The 26,454-nt window shown below is 38.7% G+C and overlaps 2 protein-coding genes across 2 annotated transcripts in view; both read right to left on the bottom strand.

Annotated features, from left to right (window-relative positions):
• Window positions 1-4: 4 nt before the first annotated feature.
• Window positions 5-7,212, bottom strand: tmem30c (transmembrane protein 30C). Its single transcript, XM_041806595.1, has 7 exons — window positions 6,871-7,212; window positions 6,489-6,605; window positions 6,267-6,374; window positions 2,685-2,775; window positions 2,457-2,606; window positions 2,172-2,384; window positions 5-1,599 (listed from the first exon to the last, which is right to left on the bottom strand). Exons 1-7 carry the CDS (start codon window positions 7,066-7,068, stop codon window positions 1,412-1,414), a joined length of 1,065 nt encoding a protein of 354 aa, XP_041662529.1. The 5' UTR covers window positions 7,069-7,212; the 3' UTR covers window positions 5-1,411.
• A 387-nt stretch (window positions 7,213-7,599) lies between these two features.
• The window catches only part of cmss1 (cms1 ribosomal small subunit homolog), a 58,709-nt gene continuing 39,854 nt past the window's right edge, over window positions 7,600-26,454 (bottom strand). The window contains exons 2-10 of the mRNA XM_041807636.1: window positions 12,539-12,678; window positions 10,850-10,921; window positions 10,622-10,757; window positions 10,473-10,532; window positions 10,285-10,387; window positions 10,137-10,197; window positions 9,961-10,048; window positions 9,783-9,871; window positions 7,600-7,934 (exon numbers count right to left, since the gene is read on the bottom strand). Coding sequence (XP_041663570.1) covers window positions 7,851-7,934; window positions 9,783-9,871; window positions 9,961-10,048; window positions 10,137-10,197; window positions 10,285-10,387; window positions 10,473-10,532; window positions 10,622-10,757; window positions 10,850-10,921; window positions 12,539-12,678 — 833 coding nt within the window. The 3' untranslated portion in view covers window positions 7,600-7,850. The remainder of the gene's footprint in view (window positions 7,935-9,782; window positions 9,872-9,960; window positions 10,049-10,136; window positions 10,198-10,284; window positions 10,388-10,472; window positions 10,533-10,621; window positions 10,758-10,849; window positions 10,922-12,538; window positions 12,679-26,454) is intronic.

Genomic DNA, 26,454 nt, shown 5'->3' on the forward strand with positions numbered 1-26,454 from the left:
TTCATCTGTTGTCAGAATAATTTATTTTATCTGGACAGAGCATGTTGCTGTAGAACAGTATAAAAATACAGAATGGAATCATTTCAGTAGCAACAATGCTATTTACACATGTAACAAACAGTACAGGGATTGAGGTGTTTTTTTTCCACATACAGATGATAAAATTACAAGCCTTCCCTATGCATTTTTTAAGTATTTCCCAAGTGCTGTTAAACAGTGCTATGCATTTTTAATGCATCCTAGTTTTATTTATGATGCTTACATTATTTTACTTTACACATGGAAACAAAATTATTTCACAAAAACTACAAGGGTCTTAATTATTAACCTCCTTTACAAATGACCTTTTGGTTGAGCCTTAGCACAAACCACTGTTGTGCAGTGATGTGCTTTAACTTTGTAATGCTCAAAGCTTGTAAAATAAAGTTAAAACTGAGAGTCATCTTCCAATTTACAAAACCAATCACATTAATCAAAAACCAAAATCCAAGGTCAATGCTAGAAGACCATCAAATCTGGAGGAGCTTGAGAGATCAGCCAAAGTAGAATGGGCTGGGATTCCTCAGGAGACGTGTCTGAGATTTGAGAAAAACTACAACAAACAACTGCAGGCTGTTACACACAACATGACTATTAGCATCAGGGGGGCTAATAATTTAGACCCTGGTTGTTTTTGTGAAATGGATGCTGGGATGCTGTGTTACAAATTCCTTGCTCTGTTTAACAGCACTTTGGAAATACTTGAATAAAGGCAATTTCCACAGTGGGGGCTAATAATTTTTTCCTCAATTGTATGTTCCATAGGGCTTTAATCACAAGAACATAAAGTTTGGCATTTTATCGTAGCATCCTTTGGTTTTAAAGAGCTGTTAGCCTTAAAGACTTAAATATGTTAAATACATAAACGCCATCATTTTTAGCATCTTGGTTTGATGGTAAAATACAATCAGAGTTTAAAAACACCATTAAGATGTAATTAAAAAACATACAGTTACTAATTCACATTTGAAAATAATAGTAAGATCAGCAGGAAAATACAAACATAAAACCACAACAGATTTTTCCTCCTAGTTTTTTTTAAGTATGTATAAAAAATTAAATTAACATAAGATTTACAGTGCAGTTTTAAATGTAATAGTTCATTGAATTAAATCACGGTAAACAAAGTTAAAGCTTGTTCAAACACAGCTGTCAAACAGACATCAGGAACTAAAAAAGCTACTGTTTCAAGAAGAAAGCTCATTTCCAGATGTCAAACTTCCTCATTTATTGGTCCCAAATAAGTGTTCCTTTTTTGTACCATTCCTCTTAACCTTCATTTTCAAGTATCATAATAGTGATTTTTTTCTCTTTAACATACCTAAACAGCCTATCAGCACTGCTCAGCTGCCTCAGTCTTTCTACCACATCTTCACTCCTTCATGTTCCTCCCATCCTTCCCAAACTTCCACCAGACCACTGTGAGGACGATGGCCAGTAGGAAGATGAGGCTGCTGGTTACGAGGTAAGCGATGGGCAGGAAATGGTTCTGACCTCCAAACCAGGTCAGTGTGGTCAGCACCACTTCCTTTCTGCCTCGGAAGTGCTGCACAGGGAAGTCTGAGGAGGCGGAGGTCAAGGCTGAAAATAGGCGATCACAGAGAGGTGCTTAAAATAGTCCCTGTCCATATGTTGAAGTGTTTAACAGGAGGTATCACAAAGGAAACAAACGCACACAATGGGACACGTGTGACCTACAGACTATAAATACTGGACTCATCCATTGTGATGTCACCCATAGGTTTGTTGACTTTCTTTTTAAAGTTCGGAGTTCAGCTTTTGGCCACAGCCATGCACCCCTAACCCTCGTTGTAGAGTACACTCTTGCCCGATCCCTATAAAATGGGATGACCCTTCAAGACCCTAATATGTCATCAGTAGTTGTTATTGGCATTAATGTAAAATGACCCAACAATGTTAATGGACAACATACTATGATTCCTTCAAACAACATGACATTAGGATCCTAACAGATACGGGACTGACCTGCTTTCAGAGCAAGTCTCTAGTGGCTACGAATGGTTCTGCAGGTTTTGACACTACTTTATTGGTTTTATTTTTCATCCCTGAAAGTTTTTACATGACTAACCCAGGCTAATGCTTAGATTAAAAACAGAGCAGTTAAAGGATACTGTAGGATATTTCGATGCTGTAGTTTCCCACTGGTAGACCCTTAGTAAACGGCTCTTTGGCTCTGTTTAAAACCCCGTAAAGCTTCTTGAAGTTGGGGAAAGCTGCCTCTCTCATCCAGACGATCAGGTCCTCGTTGATGAAGCCGTTGTTGGTTGGATCTTCTGTATCGAGCTCATACACCGGGTTCTTCCAGTATGGTGGCTTCACTGTACCTAAAGAAAAACAAGACCAAATGTTAAGTACCTGAAAGACTGAAATCAGTGCTCATGGTCTCATCTTTTTACCTTCAAATGCTTGAGCCAGTGTCAAGTTTTCCGCCCTTGGGGGGTTGCGGTACTTGACATTTTTGTCCGTGTACCAGGTGATGCCCTTTCGCAACAAAGGGACGGGAACTGAAGGACCAGTGGAGCCACGATACTTTATAGTGAAGGTGTCTGAGGGGGCAGGTAGGAGTTAAGAGGCTGCTAAGAGGGAAAATAAAAGATGAATTTGATCATATGAGTGGTGCTCACCATTGAACATACTGTTGGCCACAGCTCCACATGGAGCGATAGGGTGTCCTTTCTCATCTTTGTCAAACGGGTAGCAGTATGAGCTCGGTTTCTGGTCAGGAGACAAAGTTTAAGAAGAAACTCAGATGGATTTTTTCTTATCTAACAATTGAAAGAGCTGCAAATCAGCAGTGCACCGTTTCGGCAACTGTCCAACCTTAAGCTCTACATTTTTATGACAGCTTTAGTTAGGAATGTAAAGATAAAAGGGTTTATCACAGATCAGGATAAAAAACAAGATAAGATTATGAAAAGCACAAATTGAAGTGAAACTACCAAGCACTCTTAGTTTATATAGAGGTTTATTTTTCATATGTTTATCCTTTATTTACTGCAGAGGAACCTTGTTGTTAAGGTGACCTTGTTTTAGAAGGTTTTTGTATCTCATCTGTGATGCTATAAATCTCTTTATATCATAAGATACGAGATTAAATGGACTGTTTTTTCCATTTTAACAAAGTTAATCAAGCCAAAATAATCAAGGTGTAAAGAATGAATATTTCTAGAAGTTTAGCACCAAAGTTTAGAAGTTTAGTACCTAAATTCCCTCAAATATTTAATTCATCACAGGTTTCAAAGCCAGAGAAATATGTAATATTTTGTTGTTGTAGGGACGTGCCATGTCCACCATTACAGACATGACATGTTTGTTGTTGGCATGGAAACACTAGAAGTTGCATCGAAGGCTGATACGTAAGGAAGCAGGAGCTGGGACTGTTAGCTGCTGTTCTGTTGCTGTACTTCGTTCATGTTTGATGCTGCTCACTTGTGATGGGCAATAACTATTTACCGCCATCTACTGTTCTGTCACCTAAGCTCTCCTGTTAGTCTTGACTATGGTCCATTTAGAGTGTGTTTGGGGCTGAGGCAGGGAGAATCATTCCTGGGATTCCTCAACACCCTCAATATTACAGTCTATTGTTTTGATATGAAAGTCCCCTGGCAGTGAAATTTACAAACTGTGTTTAAATTCATGACACCACTGAATGAAAGGTGTATGCTTAAAACAAATATATTAATATCTATAATATCTAGACATAACTTATACTTTTGGTATGTTATATACAACTTTCTGTAAACAACAATTCACTTTACATTATAACATGACATTTGAAAGTAGATTATACTAGTGAGAGTGTGGGTTTACATCCTAAAAAGGTGCTGGAAGGGAAGACAAAGACCAAGCTCATCAGTGGGGGTCCATAAAGAAAGAAGGAAAAAAGCTATGTGGCTTAAACAGAGTTTCATTTCAGCATTTTCAGTTATAAAATACTAACAGCTGAAGCTGGCTGACGTTGGATTGCTAAATTTCAACTGTTAATTTAGATTCATTGCAACATTTTTCAACTTTATTTTGCATTTCTACACAAATCTGGTACATCTATAATGTGAGGAAATGCTCAACAGTTTTTTGATCTGTGAATCAAACGATTGCCAAGAAATGTATGATCTTGAATTTTAGATTTATTTTTTAGATGAGTGCTACGTAGCTACACTAATGTGGTCTTAAACCAGAACTTAGAGATAGGAGACAGCTTCAAAGTATTTATTCTGTCAAATACAGTGTTAACATAGTTTAACATTAAGATATATGTGGGAGGGCATGTACAAAATGACACACAGGCATCCAATAATCTCCAGTTTTTGTGACAGCATTGACACTTTTCAGGGGTTCTAGTTGATTTCTCTGTGTAAATGACCTAATTAATGGTCACATATGCATAATACACTTTTTCAGGCTCTTCTAACAAAAATATGTGCCCCTGGCCTGTCCACAATCCCCCCAAGAATCAGAAAAATCTAGAAAATGTTGCTGAAACAAGCCGTTCTCAGATTCCCCCCCTCATGATGTCATGTGGGGAGTCAGGTTCAGTTGGCCCTCCCTGCTTAAAAGAAAGTTCCACCTTCCTCTCATGATCCTCCTCTCAGCTACCAGCTACCATCCTGAGAGGGGTGGAGTCAGGGGCGGAGTCAGACAGCTCATTAACGTTTAAAGCCACAGACACAGAAACAGCTCGTTCTGAGCAGGGGCAGTGTTTTTTCAGCAACAAACTTCACAGGCATGTTTTCGAGACTTCTGAGACCAATATAAACTTGCCTTTAAGGGGTAAAATATGTGACCTTTAAGGTTAAGGATTAAGCCAGGAGATTGTCTCAAGAAAATGTGTTTTTTAATGTCTTTACTTTGTGATGTGTGCTGTCTTAAGCTAAGTGTAGAAAATGTGAGAAGTGAGAAAATGACTTATTTTGAAAGAAAATCAGGACATTCTGGTAGGTAACCACAGGAGAAGAAAGCTCTACAGATAGAAACGTGAAGGTACATAGCTGCAGATAACAGTAAAAAGTTTAATGTTTAATAGGTACTATTCTGACTTGCCACTGAGCTGTCAGAGGTTTGTATTATTATTTTTAGAGATGCACTGATGATAAAAATCAGGGCTGATACTGATGCTTAAAATAATGTTTTTTCATTTCTTGATTTGGGGTAAACTCCCTAAATGCTGACATTTCCTGACATGTTTGACCACAAACATGGATTAGTGTTTGTCCAACAGGTCAATTCTTAAACCTGATGAAAAACCTCTACATCTCCGCTCCTATATAAAGAGGTTTGCTAGATGCTGGCATTAAATTGATATGACAAAAAATAATCATCTGACAATGGTTCTCACCAATGTTTGTCAACAAGGCCAAAATCACCGATAACGGTGTTGAACTGATGCATCAGTACATCCCTACCTCTATCATGAAGAAGAAGGACGATGCTAAAGTGAGCGGCACATAGCTTTGGCTCTGCTACAATCGCTTCACTAATGTGTATGTAAACCAACAAAACAGAGCAATTGAAGTCATTTTAAAATAAAAGCTTAAATTCCAGGCTTTAATCAATTGCAGTTACTGCATTAACTTTGACAGTCCCGATAATTATATTTGACAAAAAGGGCTTTTGGGAAAATATTTGCATTCTCATGTTAAAATGGTGCTTAAATTAGGGATGCACGATATTGGATTCTTGCTGATATCTGATATGCAGATAATTACCAAATAATTTTAGTCAGTACCAATATTTAAATGTAGTTCAGACTTCAGACTATAACTTCAATTCTTAGGAAATACTTTTCAAAGGTTTAGGATGAAAGGAATTAACAAATTTCAGCCTTTAAAACACACTTTAAAATGTAAGGAATGGTGATGAATAATGAGAAAGACTTAACTGATGTAGGTCTGTTGGTCCAGCTACAAAATCCACTAACTTATTTGTTGGTACAGCCAATATTTATAGCTGATATTGGCAGATTTTACAGCTAAAATATCAGCAGAACATTTCAGATCTGCCAATACTGATATACTGATAATATCGTGCATTCCTAACTCAAAGGTGTATTTTTATTCCAGCTAAGACATTTCCTGTGTCCATTGCTATGCTGGTAAAAGAATTATTCCTTTAAAATCTTTACTGCTATGTCTTAAAAAAGAATATATTTGTTGGTCTCTAATTCCAACAATGTTGCATCAAACCTAAATAAAACATTGCGTAGCTACCTTGAGTTTGTTCTTCCTGCCCACCATCTGTCCGTCGTCTCTGGAGTCCATGTATCTGCGCAGGTTCTGATGGAAGTTTCGGAGGCCGTAGTAGAAAAAGACATCTCCCTGGAACAGCAGAAGAGCACATAGCATTGACATACAAGCTGTAAGCCTTGAGGTACTGCAACAGAACTGACATAAATTGAGTTGATTTTCCTCACTATGCTTTAAAAATGTTACCTTGAATTTCTTCTTTATAGAAAACACCACGGTGCAGGTGCAGGGTTGATCGGCGTTGGTCACATTTTCTCTTTTTTCAAAACATACATCACATGTCCCGGCTTTTGTGTAGTCCAGCTGAGATGAAGACAGAAAACAGAGTTAACAAGAGAGTTAGATGAACTGCAAAAACACTGTTCCTGTTGACTCAACTGTAAATGTAACCTTGGATCTTTCCTCACTCAGTCACTCCCTTTTTTATTGCACACAGGGGCACTCAGTGACTTACTCACTCTGTCAACTTCACACATGTATACTTTAGTGTGTTTTATCACATAATGGCACACATATTTTAAAGAAATAGTACAAAACACAAAGGTAATCATGAGAAAGAGACACCCACCTTTATTTCCTGTGTGCTCTGCACTGTGAGAAGCAGCCACACTCCCAGCAGCAAACAGATCATAGCCATTAAGTAGAAGAACGGCAGCACAGTGCTAGCTGTTAGCATAGGAGACCAGGCAGGCAGTCGCTGCTGTTTGAAGGCAGAGTTATCCGGCCTCTGAGCCAGGGACCCAGTCGTTCCCTTCACTTCACCCATGAGAGGAGCCTTCAGCAGGGGACAGAACAAGAACTCTGACTGCTGAAGAGACAACGAGTTTGTGTCAGAGTACACACTGCTCTGTCTTCTCTTCCTGTTTTTTTTTTATTTCAGCGGTATCTCCCTGCACACACTCACTGACACACCAACACTCTGCTTGCCAAGAGATTTTCCCAGCAGGCCTTGCAGACTGTTGTGGTCTGTTACTTATTAACCACAGTCCTTAACTTGACCACCTCTTTCTGCTTTCTGTTACCTTCATTGTTCTTTACAATTCTGTTTATTTTCTTCCTAACTCCTACAAGAATGACAGTTTCTCTTTATCAGCATTACAAAGAGTAATTCATTTCATTTTTTTGCTTTTGTAGATAATTTTGTGGCTCTGAGCCCCTTTCATGCTGCTTTAAAATGCTTAATCAAAAGGATGTTATGATAAATGGGACTTCCTATTGGGCAAGTAAATTCATGAGCTCACATTTCTCAGTAGGAGGGATTTCCCGAGGTCGCACTAAGCAAACAAAACAATGGCGCTTTCATTCTGAGTCCGTTTATTCAATCCATCACACCGGGACATCACATCAGGCTACAAAAGTGAAACAAACGGCAAACATTTGACACAAGCTCTGAAAATAGTAAAAAGAACAGTGCAGATTCTGCACAGACATAAGGGGAGAACAAACAGGAAGAGGCCCCAATGTGGTGTGAGGAACATCAGCTTGAAGCTTTAAATGTCAAAACACTGCATGGATTCATCAGCACACGGAAAAGTTTCCAATGTTTAGTTAAAAAAGTCCAATTTTCACTTTGTCTTCTTTACACCGACTAAGGATCCCGCTTTCCAGGAGCTTCATGAAGTCCAGTTTGATCTGAAAAGAAGATACAAATGATTAATAACAGAGTCACAGATGGTGTTCTCATACTTGCACAAAACTGCTGAAAATTTACAAAATTTTGGGGGAGAGAGCTACATATTGACAGAAAAAGCCTTGCTCTTTGAGGTGAATATGTGAACAGGTAAGTCAGGGAGATTTCAGGGGCAAAAGTCCTTCAGTTTGATATTTCTTTACTCTCTTTGTTAAATATGTATCATATTAAACAATAATTCAGTGATTTAACTGATATTTATCATAACAAATCTTTCATAAACATACTGAAATTAATGACTTTTTCTACTAAAATCTAATCTTCAGGTTGCATTCTTGATAAACTGGTTGGTCTTGTAAACTAACTAGGGGACCCAGATCCTGATTCTGGCCCTTGTGCCATCCTATCCAGATCCATATGCACCTGTTGTTTAATAAGGACCAGTGCCTCTAGAAACCCAAGAAAGTTGGAGCACTGTGTAAAATGTAAAAAAAGCAGAATGCAATGATTTGCAAATCTCATAAGTCCATATTTTATTCAGAATAGAACATAAACAAAATGTCAGGTATTGAAACTGACACATTTTACCATTTCCTCAGAATATAAATTAATTGTGATTTGATGGCAGCAACACATTTCAAAAAGGTAGGGATGGGGCAATGAAAGGCTTGTAAAGTAAGTGTATCAAATAAAACCAGCTGTAGCAGCATTTTGGCACTAAAGATACCCAAGGTTAGTAACATGACTGGGTATAAAATGAGCATTTTATAAAGTGTCTCAGAAGTAAAGACTGGCAGAGGTTTACTAACATATGAAAAACTGCATTTAAAAACTGTGGAACAATTTCAGAAAATGTTCCCCAACATGAAGACTCTAAATATCTGACCATCTAGAGTTCATAATATCATCAGAAGATTCAGAGAATCTGGAGAAATTTGTGTGCAAGGGATAAACTGGTAATGAATTCTATTTGATGGCAAAAACACATCTATTTTCCAAGAAATGGTAAAATGTCTCAGTTTCAACATCTGATTTGTTGTTAATGTTCTATAGTGAATAAAAATAATAATGTCCTGACATTTTTCACAGAGTGCTATTTTTGGAATTAGGGTTATATTTTTGTCCTTTGCACTTTTTTGAAAATTAACAGTTATCTAATTTGTCCTGGCTGTGGGTTTTTCCTTTAGAGTAGCTACATGTGATTCTACTCAGCCCATTGGATGCATTACTCAGATGAGGCAGAGTGAAGATAGTGGTTGTGTGAATGACCGACCATAGAAACACAGTTTAACTTGGTAGTCTCAGCAACGCTAGAGAAACCAAGCAAGTCAGAGTTGAAGTAGAGATGCTGTGCTTTTAAATAAGAAAAGAAGCTATACGAAAGTGACCTGAATCTGATTAGACCGCTAGGCTGTCTGTACGCCCCTAAATCCTCTTTTATCCCATTCTGATACTCTGTTTCAAATTTAATGGATCGTCTTCACCTCATCTTAATACATCGGTTCCTGCCATGTGATTTGCTGATGAGATATACGTGTTAATGAGCAGCTGAACAGGTTTAACTAATAAAGTGATTTAGAGTGCATGTACATTTTCTTATTTCACAAGTTACATGAAACCAGATGCCTACTTTTCCAATAAAAATAAACCCTGAGTCTCTGTGTACAGCTGCTCATTGGACTGTAATTGCTTGTCATATCTCATTTTGAACAGTGAATGTCATGGACAAGCAATAATAAGTAGACAAAGTGTATGGAAGGGACTTTATAAGGCTCTGAAGATGTCATATACTTGATAATATGTCCTGCTCTCCTTGTCTGATCCCAGTCCAGCAGGGGGCAGCATCTCACCTCAGGAATGTCCACCATCCTTCGCAGCTTCTGGTCCCTCCAGTTCCAGTCCAGAACCATGTATCTTAACGCCTGCAGGTTTAAACCATCTACAAGGATATAAAAGTGATTTTACCATGAACGATAAGCACCAAGATGCTGTCAGTTTAAACATTAGGTGTACTGTGTCAGCACACACCTTTCTCAATCAGAGCACTGATCCTTCCTGGTGTCCCTACTCCGATGTGTGTGACTCCCTTCTGCAGCAGCTTCACCTGCTCCTCTACCTGCACAAACCAAAGAAAGAGAGCTGCTTGAACTTGTCATTTTACACAACCCTCATGCTCTGTAATGACTCACTGTCATCCCTGCTACCTTGATATGTTTTGCAAAAAGTTTTATTGCTTTGGCTTCGCCCTTGAAGGTTGTCAGCTGCCTAGAGATAAAAAGAAACAAAAACACACATGATTAAAAAGCTGTATTGTAGGAAAAATGACATCAATAGCCTGTGTGCGTCGCCTACTTGATGAGCTCGATGGCTCTCAGAGCAGAGCTGCAGACGATGAGCAGAACCACGGAGCTCTTCTCTGTGTGCTGCTTTTGAATCTTGGCCCACTTTGGACAAACTGAAAAGAAAGGATCCAGAATAAAAGTGAGTTTTGTACAAAAAAAGAAGACCAAAAGACGATCTTAGGTCGAAGAATCGCTCACCTTGTTTTAGATATGAGGACAGACTGTGAGTCAAGTCATTGCTGGTCAGGAAGCAGGAGTCTGTGAGATGATGGAGGGCAGACATTGACCTTGGTGAATCAACACATCAGCACATATTGACAGAGCTTTAAAATGTAAAGGTGGCTCACCCTGCAGTTTGAGCTCCTCCTGCTCAATCACAGAGCGTTTGTCGGAGAAATACTGAGTGATCACACCCTGCAGGTCTGCAGGAGAGCCCGGCTTTGGCTCGGAAGAGGACAACACGTCTGTAATAGTTTTCTTTTTCTGGAAAATAAAACAGTCGTGCTCAATCACAGTCACAACAAAGCCAAGTGAGTGTAGTTCCTTGTTGGACCAGCAGGAGTCCCCACACTCACCTTCCTCTTTCTTTTGGCTTTAGGCAACTTTTCCTTTTCAGGCTCTTTCTTCTGAGGGATAATACACTCTTTCTGAGAAAAAACAGCACAGAAATCACACAGTTCAGGCCAAAAACTTCAATATCATATATGTGACCATCTTAATCTGCCCATTATTTAAAAAATAAGCTTATCTAGTCCATTATTATCAAAGGAAGTTTGAGTCTCTATTTTGATAACAAATTATTAATATGAGTAATATTATATATTTCATTCTCCAGAGTTTAAAGCTAGAGAGCCTCTATCAAGAGAACAACATCAAACACATCCTCTAATTATTCATAATCCTAAAATATTCAGCAGTGATTGATTTAATTGATGCTTCAGCTGCATGTGAATGTGCATGAATGGGATTAGTCAATACTGCCATCAGTGAGTGAATGATTGTGGCCGTGTTGGAAAAAAAACAGTATCACTCAGCAGTCAGAAGAAAAAAGTGCAAAATCAAGCCCAAGTCAAATAATCTTTTACATTGACCCATGATTTCCACATACATTGGCTATGCTGTAGCCAATGGTGGTTTTGCTCTGACCAAAGGCGAGCGACCTTGCACACTGGAAGCGTGTCTGTAGCGCAGAGTAACACAGCGCAGCCCTGATCAGCTTAAGACAAGAGGGCAGACATCATGGGGGAACTGTGAGTTCATGCAGAAACAGTAAATCAACAACAGATTATTTTGTCTCTTTGGGGTTGATTTGCTATTCATTTTAACATGATTTCATGACTTTATTGCTTCAGCAATGGGTGAGTACATCATGAAGTTAAAAGGTTAATGTTTGCTACAAAGAATCTGTGGTTTCATGTAAAAATCTTTGTCTTTGTCTAGACTCTGTCAGGGCATTTCACTCTAACTCTGCCTCTCCCACTGTCCTGCTCAGCTCTCTCCCTCTTCAGTTTTAATGTTGGTGCATGGAATACTTGCTTTGGTTGTAATTATGAGTCGTGTTAGGGTAGGCAGCATAAGTGATGCCACTACCTGGAGCTTGCATGCATGGAATCTGGGTCTGATGAAGGGGGCAATGCTGTTTTGGCTATGGGGCCATGTGGTAGGGTAGGTTAAGGTGAAGAAAGTCTCTGTGTTGACCTAGTGGGTAGCAAGAGCTAGCATCAAGGTGATCAGCTCTGGTCTGCTGGACATCACTGTTCAGCCCTCTGAAGGGGTTGTGGGACTAATGGAACAGAACTCTACAGAAGGGGGTTCCCACTGGACAACTCTGATGGTGAAGAGCTGGCTTTTTGTTGTGGAAGCAAATAGCAAGGGTTTAACTGGGTATAGGGATTTCTTCTATTCTTTCTGTAGGACATGAGTATCTTGCGTTTACCTTAAGTCTCAGGAGGGAATGCCTGGATTAATCAGCTATAAAAAGTTACTTCTGTGTAGCTTGGGTTGGACATTTACTGATTCCAATATCAGAGATCACAAGGGGCATGTCTGTTGTAGTTCAGATGTTGTTTTAAAACAACAACCCAGTTGTCAAATATGATTTATTAAAAAATACTACAAAACAGACAAAAGCATCACTGCTGATTTGGGACTTTTAATTTACATAAATTTGATTAAATCTTTGCACTGTTACAGAAAAACATCCTGGCAGAGGAAATGTTCTAATTTAATCTGATACAAAAAACCCTCTTATCAATATAAAATACCTTTTCGTTCTTTTTCTCCTTCTTTGCCTTGACTGTCTTTTCTGATTCCGTCTTCTTCCTCTTCTGTGATTTTGTTTTTATCGCTGTTTTTTCTGTTGGCTGTTCCACTTCATGTTTCTCCTCCTCTCCTTCAGATACATCTGAATGAGGGTAAAAAAAAAGAAACAAAACACAAAAAAACAAATCTCATTATTTCATAGTTATTGGTTATGTATGTAAGCAATTAAAAAAATAAATAAAAAAGATGAGAAAACACTTAAACACTCAGCATGCAAATACCCCTGCCAGAGGGTTCTCAACCAAAACAGTAATAAAAGCTGACAAGCAGAGATATGCTGCTAAGCTCTGCCCACCTTAGTGGCTTACTCTTGACTTGTTCAATAAACACTGCACTCCATAAGATGTGCATACTTAACAGTAAACCGTGATTTTTGGTTCATGCATACGGTTCACAAAATGAGGGAGAAAAGCGGTTAAAGTGGCTTTCTAAGTTTGCACTGCAAGCTACACTTAAAGATTCCTGCGATTGCTTGCAGCATGATCTTGGACTTCCACTGGGCGGTCCTGTCCATCAAAGCTGCGCTGCAGTTTGACTATGTGCTCTGCCATTTGGCAACACCCATTGACTATACACAGCACAGAGCAGCACCGCTGGACTGCTCGACCCACGAGACTGAGGAGTTACAGAATCACACCTGGCCATGTGAGAAAGATGCTACTGAAGTGCTTTATGAAGCTATTGTTCTGAACTGCAGGAGTTGGAAAAGGGTGGACTTGCTCGGATATGTCTCCTTTTTGTCCTTTCATGTGGATTTTTACACTACCATGGGCAAGTTATCTATTTAGAAACAATCACGCTTCCTCTGGTTCCTTAGACCTGATGACTCTGGGCTTGGCTACACCCCATTGCAAAATATGATCTGGCATTTGTCTGGTGTCAACACAGAGTATTTTATTCAGAAATTTAATTCGGTTTTGGGGAAACTTCCTGCCCTGCTTGATCTCTGTGCTGAATTGTAAGCAGGGCTCCAGCCTTGGGCAAAAATAAAGTCCTGAATATCTGCTGCAGAGGACTCCAAACTGCCAGAGCAGAGACGGAGCAGAGACTTACTACAGTGGAGCCAGAGGAGGCACCCTGATTGACTGAGACTAAAACCTATCTGCTCCGCTGCTGTGGCGGAGCAAACACGTATCTGGTGAAATTTAGGGGTAACACAGGAAGGTCACATTACATTTTTTCTAGACTTAGCCATGTCTGTTGGGGCCACAGCACAACAGCAGTCAGAGGGTTGGAGGTAAAGGTAGCGCTTGAGGGACAGAACATGCAACCAGTAGCAGGGAATAATTGCAAATGGGATTCAGCAACAGAACAGCTTCCAGCCTGTTTGAAGTTTGCAAAAACTGTTCCAACTCCACACAGGACCTCTGGAGCTCAGTCAGAGTGATCATCCGGTTCTAGCTCACCTCTCTTAATCACCTTGATTGCTCAGTTTGGCCAGGCGACCAGCTCTTTGAAGAGTCATGGATCTGCCAAACTTCTTCTATTTGAGAATAATGGTGGCGACAGTGTTCTTGGGAACCTTCAATGCAGCAGATTTTTTTTGTAGACTTGTACCTTGCAACAACCCTGTCTCTGAGATCTGCAGACAGTTCCTTTGACCTCATGGCTTGGTTTTTGCTCTGGTAGGCATCGTGCCAAATCTTCAGCTCAGGTGCCAAACTATGGAAATAGATTTTGAGTATATAAGCTTGTATCCATGGAGATTATGTTTGTTTCCAAGATGCCATGGAGGTTAGGCATCTCTGTTAAAACCAAAACCTGACCTTTTCTAATTTTAGAGGTCCAATATGTAGAACTGGTTGTCTAAATAAATTCAAAAGTTACTACTCCTATGTTATTTATATCTTTTTAAGTGAGTACTTACACAACCTCATACATATCTAACAGATTTCAAAGTTATTAATTCAAAGAGCATTTAGAAAGTGTTCAGACCCCCTTGACTGTTTTCAGTTTTCTTATGTTGCAGCCCGATGATATTGTGGAAAAAACATATTCTTATTCTCATAAATCTACACTCAGTACCCCATAATGACAAAATGAAAACAGGATTTTAGAAATGTTTGCTTATTTTGATTTTGAAAAACTGAAATATCACATTGACATAAGTATTAAAAGCCTTTCCAAAATCACTTAAATTTTACATTTGGTTCCCCCCTATTTCTCTGGATCTTTGACAAGATGTTTTCACATCTTCATCAGAGTTCACCTGTGGTAAATTAAATTGATTGACAGGGTTGTTGTCATGTCCAATCAATACTTATGTCAATGTGATATTTCAGTTTTTCAAAATCAAAATAAGCAAACATTTCTAAAATCCTGTTTTCATTTTGTCATTATGGGGTACTGAGTGTAGATTTATGAGAATAAGAATATGTTTTTTCCACAATATCATCGGGCTGCAACATAAGAAAACTGAAAACAGTCAAGGGGGTCTGAACACTTTCTAAATGCTCTTTGAATTAATAACTTTGAAATCTGTTAGATATGTATGAGGTTGTGTAAGTACTCACTTAAAAAGACATAAATAACATAGGAGTAGTAACTTTTGAATTTATTTAGACAACCAGTTCTACATATTGGACCTCTAAAATTAGAAAAGGTCAGGTTTTGGTTTTAACAGAGATGCCTAACCTCCATGGCATCTTGGAAACAAACATAATCTCCATGGATACAAGCTTATATACTCAAAATCTATTTCCATAGTTTGGCACCTGAGCTGAAGATTTGGCATTCACACAGAAAAGTATTTAGGACAGAGCAAAAAAAGACAGAAATACTCAAATGTTCCCTGCGATAACAACAATGCAACAAAGCCTCAAACCAAGCATCTGGTTATATTTAGCCTCTCTGTTGCTACCACTTCTCAGTGCATACCTCTCATCTCATGCTATGAGGTCATGCTCAGACCCTCTGGCATATATGCAAGCTTGTTCAAACTTCTTTAAAGCAGATGCCAGATAGAAGTGGGTAATAAATCTGTGGGTTTCACTGCATTGTCCTTCCTGATCGTGTACTTTTTAATGGCTAAACTTTTGCTTTGTAATCCCCCCTGCGGACATTTAGAAACCAAGAACAGACAGGCTGACATCATCTCGATTTCTTATGAACTGGACTACGATGAAATGTGTCACAAGCAGATACATTTGCTGCAGTTTAAGCTTTGTGATGTCAGTGGACTTTATGATTTCAAGTTTCAGGGAAATCTTCTTGGGCTCTTGGGAAATCTTCTTGGGCCGGCCTGAAAGGGTTGAAATTTAAAGCATGTCATCCTTCTTGCCAAAACGTGATCAGTAGCATCAAAATGGATTGTTTTATAGCATTAAGCACAAATGGGAAACACACGTGACACTGAATGGGATAAGTGGTGTAGATAATGGATGGACAATGGAAAACAACTGCAGTATTAGAGGAATGGCTAAAGGTGCAACATCTTTCACTGCAACCTAAAACCCAGTTTTGGAAAAACCTGTCAGACTCTAAATTTGAATTTCAAGTCAAAGATATTGAGGCGCGCGGATGGCCAAGCGGCAGCCACAGGCAGCCCAGGTTCGAATCCGGCTTGTGGCCCTTTGCCACATGTCTCTCCCCGCTCTCTTCCCATTTCCGACTCTATCCACTGTTCTCCTCTGTCAAATAAAGGCACTTAAAAGCCCAAAAATAAATCACATAAAAAAAGTCAAAGATATCACAAATTTTGGAGACACCATTACTGCTCTACACCAGGTCATTACAGTCACATAGTTGGCTGACTTTGGAGGATTTGAGGCATCGTAAAGGTGCACCAGCATAGACTGTGTAGCCAAATCATAATTGAAGTCATCCCAGATTTCTCACAGTGGCACTGGATGCCATGCTGAAGCCATCTAAGGCTGTTAGAAAAAGCCACTCTGAGGTGTTTGGGGCACAATAACCTCAACCTTGTATAGGTAAAGAAGCAAGACATTTCTGTTCATCTATGTAGGTCCTGGTGTCTTTAAGGCATGCTTGTAGTTTGCATAGCTGATGTCTGTCATCAGGCTCCATGGATACGTACAGGTGGGTATCGTCTGCATAGCAATGGAACTCTATGGAACGATTCCTCATAATGTTAACTAGAGGAAGCATATACAAGGTGAAAAGATTTGGTTCAAGCATCGGGCCTTGTGGAACTCCATAGTTCACTCAGGCATTTGTATTAGACTTATCATTTAAATATACAAACTGAGAGGAATATAAAAGATATGATTTAAACTAACTTATAGCACTATACTATACTACACTATACTATACTATAACTTAAAGCAGCTCCTGCAATTCGCAGCAGTTGTTCAAGTCTCTGTAACAAGATATGATGGTAAAATGTATCAGATGTGGCTAAATGAATAATAATACAAGTACAGAGAAAAGCAAGCTCTCCACCTGACGCTAACAGTAGATCATTAGTGACGAAGGCTCTAAATCCAGATTGAATGTCCTCAAATTAACTGTTACTTTGAAGAAATTACAATTAATGGCTGGCCGATACTAATGCTGAATTTTTTTCATTATTTCTTTTGGTGTAACACTCCTAAAATGCCAGCAATTTATCACATCTTTGACCATGAAAACAAAACAGTTTTTTACAACAGGTCAAGTCTTCTGCCCAACAATAAATCTCTCTGAATCAGCATTTAGGTGTGCTAAAGGCTGACTGTAAATTGTTACCACACAACAGGTGAACATCTACCGCTGACATCATGCCCACATTACTTACTGATGGCCGATACTGATGTTACACCAATGTATTTGTGCAGCTCTGCTATAAACATGGCCACAGTTTCAGTGACATCACCCACTGGCTCCTGAACAAGAGTTATGAAGCTTATCAGTGCTGGTTGCCATATTGGATCATGGACATGCTGTCTCTTATACCTTTCAGTTGGTCTACAAACAGCTCCAAGTGACCCACTCTGTCATGTCCCTATTATATCTATGCAAAACTCTCACACACTCAAAACTGATGAGGAATTAACATCAACAGCAGAAGAAAAAAAACACACAGTGTGTACTGATTAGGACATGAGCTACACAGACCAAAACTGTCTTTTGTATCATGCTATAAACATGTTTATTTCTGCTATAAAAATGATCATTTAATTTCTGCTCAAGTGGACACTTGAGGAACTGCAGTGTTATGCAATTCATTTTGTTCAACACTGACCCATGCTGCCTAGTTTCAATCTAAATGCTTGACATCACCATGCAATCTTGGAATCCATCAGCTATCATCGTCTATCAGTGTCTGATAAACAGTGTATGGCTCTAGGTATAGATGCCAAATTCTCTGTAATTACTTGTTAAACAACTTCCAGGAAAGCCTTGTTTTTCTGTGAGGTGTTAATCTCTGCAAAGTAAATGCTCCATGGAAAAGGGAGTCTTGTTTTGTCTGTGACCTAACAGAGTAGAACCTCTTGAGTCTCGCTCACCAATAGAATGTAAGTTATACTGCAGCGTTTCCCTCTCTCACTTTAATGGAGTAAGCCCAAAAATGAAAGTGATTTTGATACAATTTACTTAGATTAAGAAAAATAAAGTTTGCAACAATAAAACATCTGGATGCAGATTTGATGCAAATATCTGTTAACAGAGACAAATAAATGAAAGACACAGTCCATAGGAGCTGGTAGAGCAGAAAAAGTTCTGTTTGTTTTTTGTATTCAGTGTTTTTCTTTTATATAGCAAAGGCTGCTGATACGTGATTGGTCAATGTTATATATAATATATAAATTTCTTGTCATTAGATGAGACTTCTTCACATATACTCATTGAAAATCAAATGGATAACACAAACAGTCATGCAATTATGATCATGCAAAGTGTGCTTCAACAGTGCGTTGTCGGTGACGCGCTAGGTGTAAAAGAGTCCAGCTTGACTTTTCCAGGATTTAGGTTTGATCCAACAGCTCCATATATACAGTCAGGTGCACAAGTTTTATGCATACAGGATGCTAAGGATTCACTGTGAGGCTGGACAGGCCACAAATCAAGGTTATATTAAGCTTTTGGATTTGTCATTAGTTTTTGGTTTTCCTTTTTTTTTTTTTAACCTCTATTTAAAATTTCAGTTCAGTTTTTATTTTGCATGAATGCTAAATTTTAGTTTAGTTTTCATTTTATTTAAAGTCTGATTCTTATTTTAAATGAGTTTTACAAGCACAGGATTACATTTCTGTTGTTTTTTTCCATCTTTTTTTATAATACTTAGTTTTTATTTAGCTTCAGTTTAACTAAAAGTACTTTTACATTTAAGTTTCAGAGATTTAGTTAGTTTTAGTTAAATGTAGTAACCTTGCTACACAGCGGGGCTGGAGATGGGGGGAGGGTGGCCAGAGTCAAGCTCGACACGTGTCAACACATGTGGCACTTGGCAGCCAAGGTCAAGCTCTATAACAACTCTTTTTTTTCTGGGACTTTTCATCCCTGATAATACACCCAGAGACTGAAAGTGGCGTTCAGGTCCTTGGGACATCCACAGCATGACCAGGTGCTCATTGCAACTCAACTACCCACCTGGACCGTACCCTGAGGCCATGCTAATTCACCACATCCACCCCTTACTGTGCCCTGAAAAAATCTGTTTTTTCAACAGATTTTTTTCCCACGTAATTTTAAAGGACATCCAGAGCACTATCTGGGTTGTGTCAATCCTCCTTTCCACCGAATGATGCCCTCAGGTGGGCTTACTCGCCACATGTAAAGCTTACTTCAACCTCAATTTACGGACGAAACATGCATAGAAATTCTGCACAGTTCTGTATGATACAGGAAAATTGGCTGTAGAGGCTGTTTAAATGGCATATTACATGAAGCATAATATTTTACAACACTGAAGCAACTATCTAAAAGAAGACCCTGTTTGAAAAAAGTCCTGCCTCTGAGCGCACAATGTGGTGCTATAACTATCACATACCTAACAGTAGATTTACAGCCTTGTAATATCCTCTAATCTCCAGTCTACTAACTAATTCATCCAATACCTGTTATCATTTATTTATCTTCACTAGTAAAAGAGCAGATAAAAGAAAATACCACTTTCTCCCAAGCAGGTCTTTTCTATTTGTCGTTTTATAACCATATCTGTTTCCTCTCCATCCATCACCAAGAGTCCTTCATCCTTATTTTTTACTGTCATCTGTCCAGACATACAATCTTTCTGCTGAAAGACCAACCCAAGTATTGATCTGCTGGGGAGAAAATATCCCTTTCTCTTCCTCTCTCTGCTTGTTCTCCTCCCTTTCTCACTCGTATGCTGGACTGTTGGAAAGTGACGGTACATAGATGTGAAAGACAAAGAATAGGAAAACATGGGTGAGAGGGGGCATGATAACAGAGGTGAGGAGGACTTTAGTGAGATAAATAAATCATAATAGAGGAAAGCAGTGATTGATGGAGGCCTGCCAGTACTGCAGCAGGTGAGTGTTTTCATGACCATTTTCATTCTTGATGAATCTGCAGATTATTCTCTCAGTTAATCTTTAGTTATCTGGAGTCAAAATGTCATTCAGCTCCATACTGTCATGTTTTGGGTGTTTGATGGTTTTACATGTTCCACCTAATTGAAGTGTGTTACCTTAGGTTTTATATGTGCATGCAAGTTATACGCACATTTACTTTCATGTCAAAGGAGACAATCAAGTTTGTTCTGTTCTATAGTATACATTTTGCAGTTCTGTTAACCATTGTGCCTAAAAAAAAGTACTTCTACATTTTAATGAATATTAAAATAATTTCCAATGAATGTATTGATATCAGAAGGTCCAGTTTTTGAGATTTTAGTGCTTGTATTTTTTTTCCAGTAAAATATTTAGGCTAACTGTTGTATTTATTAGTGTTTGTTAAAAGCTGCAGGGTTAACGTCTGGAGCTATTATTGCACTGCACACTCATCTAAAGTAATCTGCAAAAATCTATATAAATGATTAGACACCTGACTTTGCTGTTTTGTGTTCAATGAGCCTTGAAATCATCTATAGTACAAAAATCTGTGTGTTTAGAAGTTAACCAAACCTTTAGATGAGTAAATCTGCTGACAGTGCAGCTTCTCTGATGTTTAGCCTAGAGCACATTTCTAATCTTAATGATGGCCTGACACACACGCGACGTTCAAAGAGTCATCAAGAGACACTTTAGAGGTGACCAGGTTCTGATTCAGCACATATTTGATGTGCTGCAGGATGCTTCTTGTCTCATAATGCACATATTTTGATATGGAAATGTGTAAACAACGAAAGGTCAAAGAGGTAGAAAAATATCAAGAGGGTTTTTTTTCCCCAGGTGATACAAAAAAGCAATGAAATTTTCTTATGTTCTGAAGACCATACAAAGAGATGGCTGTTTAAAGCAGAATCAGGAGAACTACTTCAGTTGAAGTTTTATTTCTTTTGTTCATCTTTAGTCTCAAAAATTTTAAAGCATATTTAAGCTCTGAACTATAGCTAGATTTTTTGCATTGAAGAATCTTTTTGTTGTTGCTGTTATTTAAAGCACTTTGTCAGGAGTATCTAAGCGAGCCATCCTGCAAACTGGTTGAGTAATAAGGAGAATCAATCTAAATGTAGAAGATATTTCTTTTTAGCACTGTGGAGCTCAGTCAGCAGGTTATTTTGCTGCTTTTTATTGCCCTCAAAGATGCAGAAGACTTTGGCTGTACTGTTAAAAATACATGTACCATGTAATGCACATGTAAGACATTACTTTAAGTTTTTCATAAGTGTATGACTGTATTTGAAAAAACAATAGCCTACATCCTTCATTTCTGATAAAAATCTAATGTTTTGTCTGTTTCTAAAAAAATTGACTACCAATATTTAAAAATAAGTATTTGTAGTACAGGATGGAATTGGTGTTTTTTACAGTGGAAAAAAATATATAATTAGATATCGGTATCGGCCAAAATGAGTTTTAAAATATCAGCATATCAGATATCGTCAAAAATCTATTATCGTGCATTCCTAAGAACAACAACACTTACACAAGATCCACAAGTACATGGATTAGCACATACTGATAAAGAAGCATGTACCAATGAGAGCCAACAGCCCACATATATTGCACGTATCCATATTGCACAAGATAGGATAGAAATATGTATATACAGTATTTTAAAAAGCAGTGATGCAGTAATGTCAAGTCCCAATGTGGAAAAAAGATAAAATATTAAAAGGTAAAGGAGAACACATCATTAAATTAGTGCACAAACGCTTCAGCTTCAAGAAACATTATTTAAAATTTGTATTGAGATGGGCACAAATAAGTTTTAAAACCGGTCCAGTTTACATCTGGGGACTCTGTATTGCCTACTGGATGGTTAAAGTTCATAGCTAGGGTAGAGGATGTGAAGGGGATCAGACAAAAGTTGATGTGCTTGCCTTAGAACAGACTGCTCATACTGTACATGGACTGCAGGGAAAAGTTTTCAGTCCTCCCTACAATCTAAATGGCCATCTGCACCGAACAAACAAGTTTAGATTTTTACATGGACAGAGGGATTACAAACATGCAGCTCAGCAACTCTAATGCAACTGCTATGAAATCAAGCTAAATCCTACATCACTCTACTTTGAATGAAGTCAAAAACCTTTAGATCCTTGAACCTTTCATTTTTTTTTGCTGGTTGAAAACTTAAAGTTATTTTTTTGTATATTGAATTGGTCAACCCTTCAAACTAAGCAGAGTAATATCACAAAGCTAAGTGAGGATAGAAATAGCACAAAGGTAAGCAGCAGCACTGTGCCTCCAGTGACAGTGAGTGATCATTAGCTGCAGTCTCCATCTTTGTAAAAGCTGTCTAAATACAACATTTATTGATGGAGCTCTGAAGTTACAGCAGCCTGAGGGCCCAATTAATGTAAAGTAATCCAATCTGTATGCACAATCTGTCTGTAATTAGCATCTGACTTCATAAAAAAGAACTTAAAAAATTCATACACAGAGGCCTCTATCACTGATTTATCACACATAATGCACCTCTAATGGGAAGCAAAGTGAGCTGGGAGTATTTCAGCCTACCTGAGCAATTATACTGTAACTGTATGAAAGAGACAGAAGGCTGAGGAAATGTGGCTTTAATGTCAATAAATCTGACAAATGATACACATGGTTTTCCTACTTTTCTCTGCCTTTCTCATCATTATTATTACTATCCCCAATCAACACCTTTGACCAATTATTATATAACTAGAACTTCAGTCACCACACAGAGATTATATTCTTCCCCTAGTGGTTAAGAAGGATATTCGAGTGAAGATTTTGTAGAAAAAAACCCTTAGAGCATTGAGGTTTTGTGTTCTCAGGCATGGGATAACTGTGAAGCTGAATGCCCTGGGAGTGGGCAGGGGATATACGGTGGCCACTGGTTGACAACTCCTGCAATCTTTGTACACCAAACTTACCAGCAGGTATTTATTGATGCTGTGAATTAGAGCGGAACCATATACTGTTTGACAACCCTCGCATCATAGGATGTGCAATATCAGTCCCATGACCTGAAGCATGCCATGCAACCCCTTTCGTGTTGCTGGATGTGAACCAAGACTGTGAGTTTTCTGGTTTTGCGACTTATCTACATAAAAGTCTGTCTGATATCACCATCAAGTCAGAGAAGTGAGCACTGTGCAGGCAGAGTCTGTTTGTCTCTTGCATGTCTGTTCAGGCTACAGGTGATGCTGCTGCTGTCAACGATACACCGGCATGATGTTCCAGGCAGACCGTCAGTTAAACAAGGCCGATCCTGGTGGACATGAGTGGATTTCCGCTGTTAGCAGCGACTCCTACCAGTCCTGGTTATATACAGCCCAGTGAAGTATACTGACAGTGAAAGCACAGTGAAGGGCTGGCTGTTTCTGTGAAGTTTGATTCAAAGAAATGTTGCAAGCAAGGGATGAAAATGAGGCCCAATGGCCGTGATCTCAGACCTCCAAAATGTTGACTCTCAGTGGGCATTTGTGCAAATTTTTGTAGCTAATCCCTTAAACTGTTATTTCTAAAAAAGATTTTAAGGGGCTATGTTGCAATATTTAGATAGCTGATAGCTGAAGAGAGACAGGAAACGTGGGGAAGGAGAGCGAGGGGAAGACATTCACTAAGCAGCACTTAGACCTGGAATGGATCCACTGCTCTAAACACTGAGCCAAACCAGTGCCCTAAAAGTGTTTTTGAGATATCACATCCACAAGCAAGGGATGAGCTAGAGGCCTAATGACCTTGACCTTTGACCTTTACAATCAAATCATTCTTGATTCTGAGCACACGTGTGCCAAGTTAAAAGAACATCTCCCAAAGGTTCCCTGAGATACTGCACCCAGAAGAATGGCCTGGACAGAAAGATAGATGAATGAATCAAACACATAATGCCTCTAACTCTCATCTATCACTGGTCTGCAGCCGTAAAAAGACTCAAGTATCTTAGGAAGTATTTAGGCTGGCGATGCACTGCTTGTAAAAACTAGGGCCGATACAATGTTTGAAATTACATTTGAGCAAATTGCCAAGACCAACGATTTTTTTCTCCTGTTACTTCTTCAGGTGTAAGACTCACACAAAGCCAACATCCCCAGCCAGGAATGTTGAACTCATGCATTGGTACATCTCCAATCTAGGCCACAAGATATCCTTTATATGCAAGACATAGAACCTAAAAGACCATTCTATAGAGTTATATGAAGACAAAGATTAGCCTTCATGCATCATTCTGATGGTGGCGATGGTAGAGCTAAATTTTTGAGATAAGGGTTTACTAGGTGAGGGTTTTCAGTGTTGTTAAACACCTCATTGATATTGCAGTACAACATAATAGTCTGCATTTGTTACAGATCTGTTCTCATTTATGCAGTTTGTAACCCCTTTTTATTTTTCATGATAGAATTAGAATTTGAATGTATTAGTAAAGTGAGAGGGCAAGAAAATCAGTATTCAGTTCTTTGTAATACTTTCTGCATAATTTCACATTAAAGTGGTTGATGCCAAATGCAATACCTCAGGCAAATTAATACACTCCATTTAAACTTCAATATGAATGACTAGCAGGGACTCCAGCTCTTTCACTAGAAAGATCTGCAAGAGTGATTCAAATCAAAGAATTTAACTGAATGAAGGCTTACAATAAAAATAAGACAGTTGAGATAAAATCAAGCCAATTTCCCAGTGTCCTCAGAGCACACATGCCACTTCTGCTTCAGATGTTTGAGTCAGCAGAAGCTAAAGATTTTGCTTTCAGGCACAGGTCCGTGAGCTCAGATGACCATGGATCAATGAATGTCGACTGCAGTGAGAGGGATAAGATGCTGGGAAATGAGGCCGCCAGGTCATCTTTAATGGCTGATCAATAGAGGTGACTGGTTTTAATGGATGGTCGATGGCGCTGACTAGATGTAATGAGGATCAATCGACTGGTTTGAAGAAATGCTTGATTGTTTCAGTTCCAGACGAATGACTTTCAGATTTTGTTATTAGATTTTAGGGAGGATGTGCTCGCTGTGTAAACTAGCATTGTCCACACTGGCTCTTAAACTGTGTCAGCCATGACCGCAGAAAAGCTCTTAATTACCGGCTCAGTTTACTCCATTAGTCTGATTATAGATAACACTTTGGCCTGGCAGAAGGATAAGACAAACCAATTATACTTTTTATCTTCCTGCGATCCGTACATGCCCATTTATACAGTATAAAGGCATGACACTGTTTGGTATTCCTCCTGCTTGCTTACTCCTATAAAAACAATATAAAACTTTCCATGAAATCAATCCAGTGCTTGTTTAAACAATCAATAACTCATCTAAAGACATGTACCACTGCCCGATCTTAGCAGAGGTGCGGGGGGGGGGGGGGGGAGTGCGTGCAGCAGATATTGGTTCTGGAGGGCTGCAGCTTCCTTGCTAAAGCCACAGTTTGAGCATGTGTTATTGTTAAATCAATGGGGGCTTTAGGCAGCATGAACAAAATTAACAAGCAGGCTGTAGTGGGATTTTTAAAGTGGAGGGGCATGAGAGGATAGTAACCACAGGCCTTCAACAGTTTTAGGTCACTGGTTGTGCATTTTACAGTTTGGTAGAGTAAACAAGCTTTTAACATGATGGCTGCCCAAGTTTTTCATTTTCAGGGTTGGAAATGGCAGCATTTGTTGAGAAATTCATAGGACTGAAGGTTTAGATTTGACAGTGCAGTGCAGACAATGATCAGCAGGACGAGTAATGGATGCAGAGTTTCATCAACACTGATTACCCCCTATACTAGTAGATGATTAGATTTTGGACATGGTCTTAATTTGTCTGTCTTACATAGACCCTCACATTCTCACACATGTAATTAATTGTAAATTGCTCATTAATACTGCATCAGTAAGTTGAATTTAACCCTCAATCAATGTTGAACTAGCTTCTTTTTTTGATTTTTCAATAATCCAAATTAGTTTCACAGTAAATACTTTGATTAAAAACATCTCTTCTACAATTATGAAGGTTTTGATGTGAGACAGGCAGCTCTCACTGACCTGAAGTTTACTTCGGTACCAACTTTAATCAAGATTAATGTTAAAAGATATCACAGAGTAGGACTAAGTGACTATGGCAAAATCAAAGTCATGATTAATTGAACTTTTTACTAAGGATGCACAATAAATATCGATACTGATAAATTATCAGCCGATATTGCATATATTTTACATATTTTTATTATGCCGATAATGAAATATTAACCGATAAAATCCACTGATAATAAAGGCGTTTGTTTTCTTTCTCATGAGACTACACATTCTGAAACAGTAGGTGGCGCCGCAGTACGAGACCCCATGTTAAGCACCAGAGAAGAAGAGGAAGCAGCCTCAGTGCTAAGAGGCTAACAAC

This window comes from Cheilinus undulatus, linkage group 15 (genome assembly GCF_018320785.1).
Source record: "Cheilinus undulatus linkage group 15, ASM1832078v1, whole genome shotgun sequence".
NCBI classification, from domain to species: domain Eukaryota; kingdom Metazoa; phylum Chordata; class Actinopteri; order Labriformes; family Labridae; genus Cheilinus; species Cheilinus undulatus.

Excerpts from the sequence above, each read along its gene's own strand:
- tmem30c (XM_041806595.1), bottom strand. The coding sequence starts at position 7,068 with ATGGGTGAAGTGAAGGGAACGACTGGGTCCCTGGCTCAGAGGCCGGAT. Across the intron at positions 2,607-2,684 it reads GGCCAACAGTATGTTCAATG|ACACCTTCACTATAAAGTAT; the intron begins GTGAGCACCACT and ends CTGCCCCCTCAG. Across the intron at positions 1,600-2,171 it reads CAGCATCGAAATATCCTACA|ACTTCCCTGTGCAGCACTTC; the intron begins GTATCCTTTAAC and ends CCGCCTCCTCAG.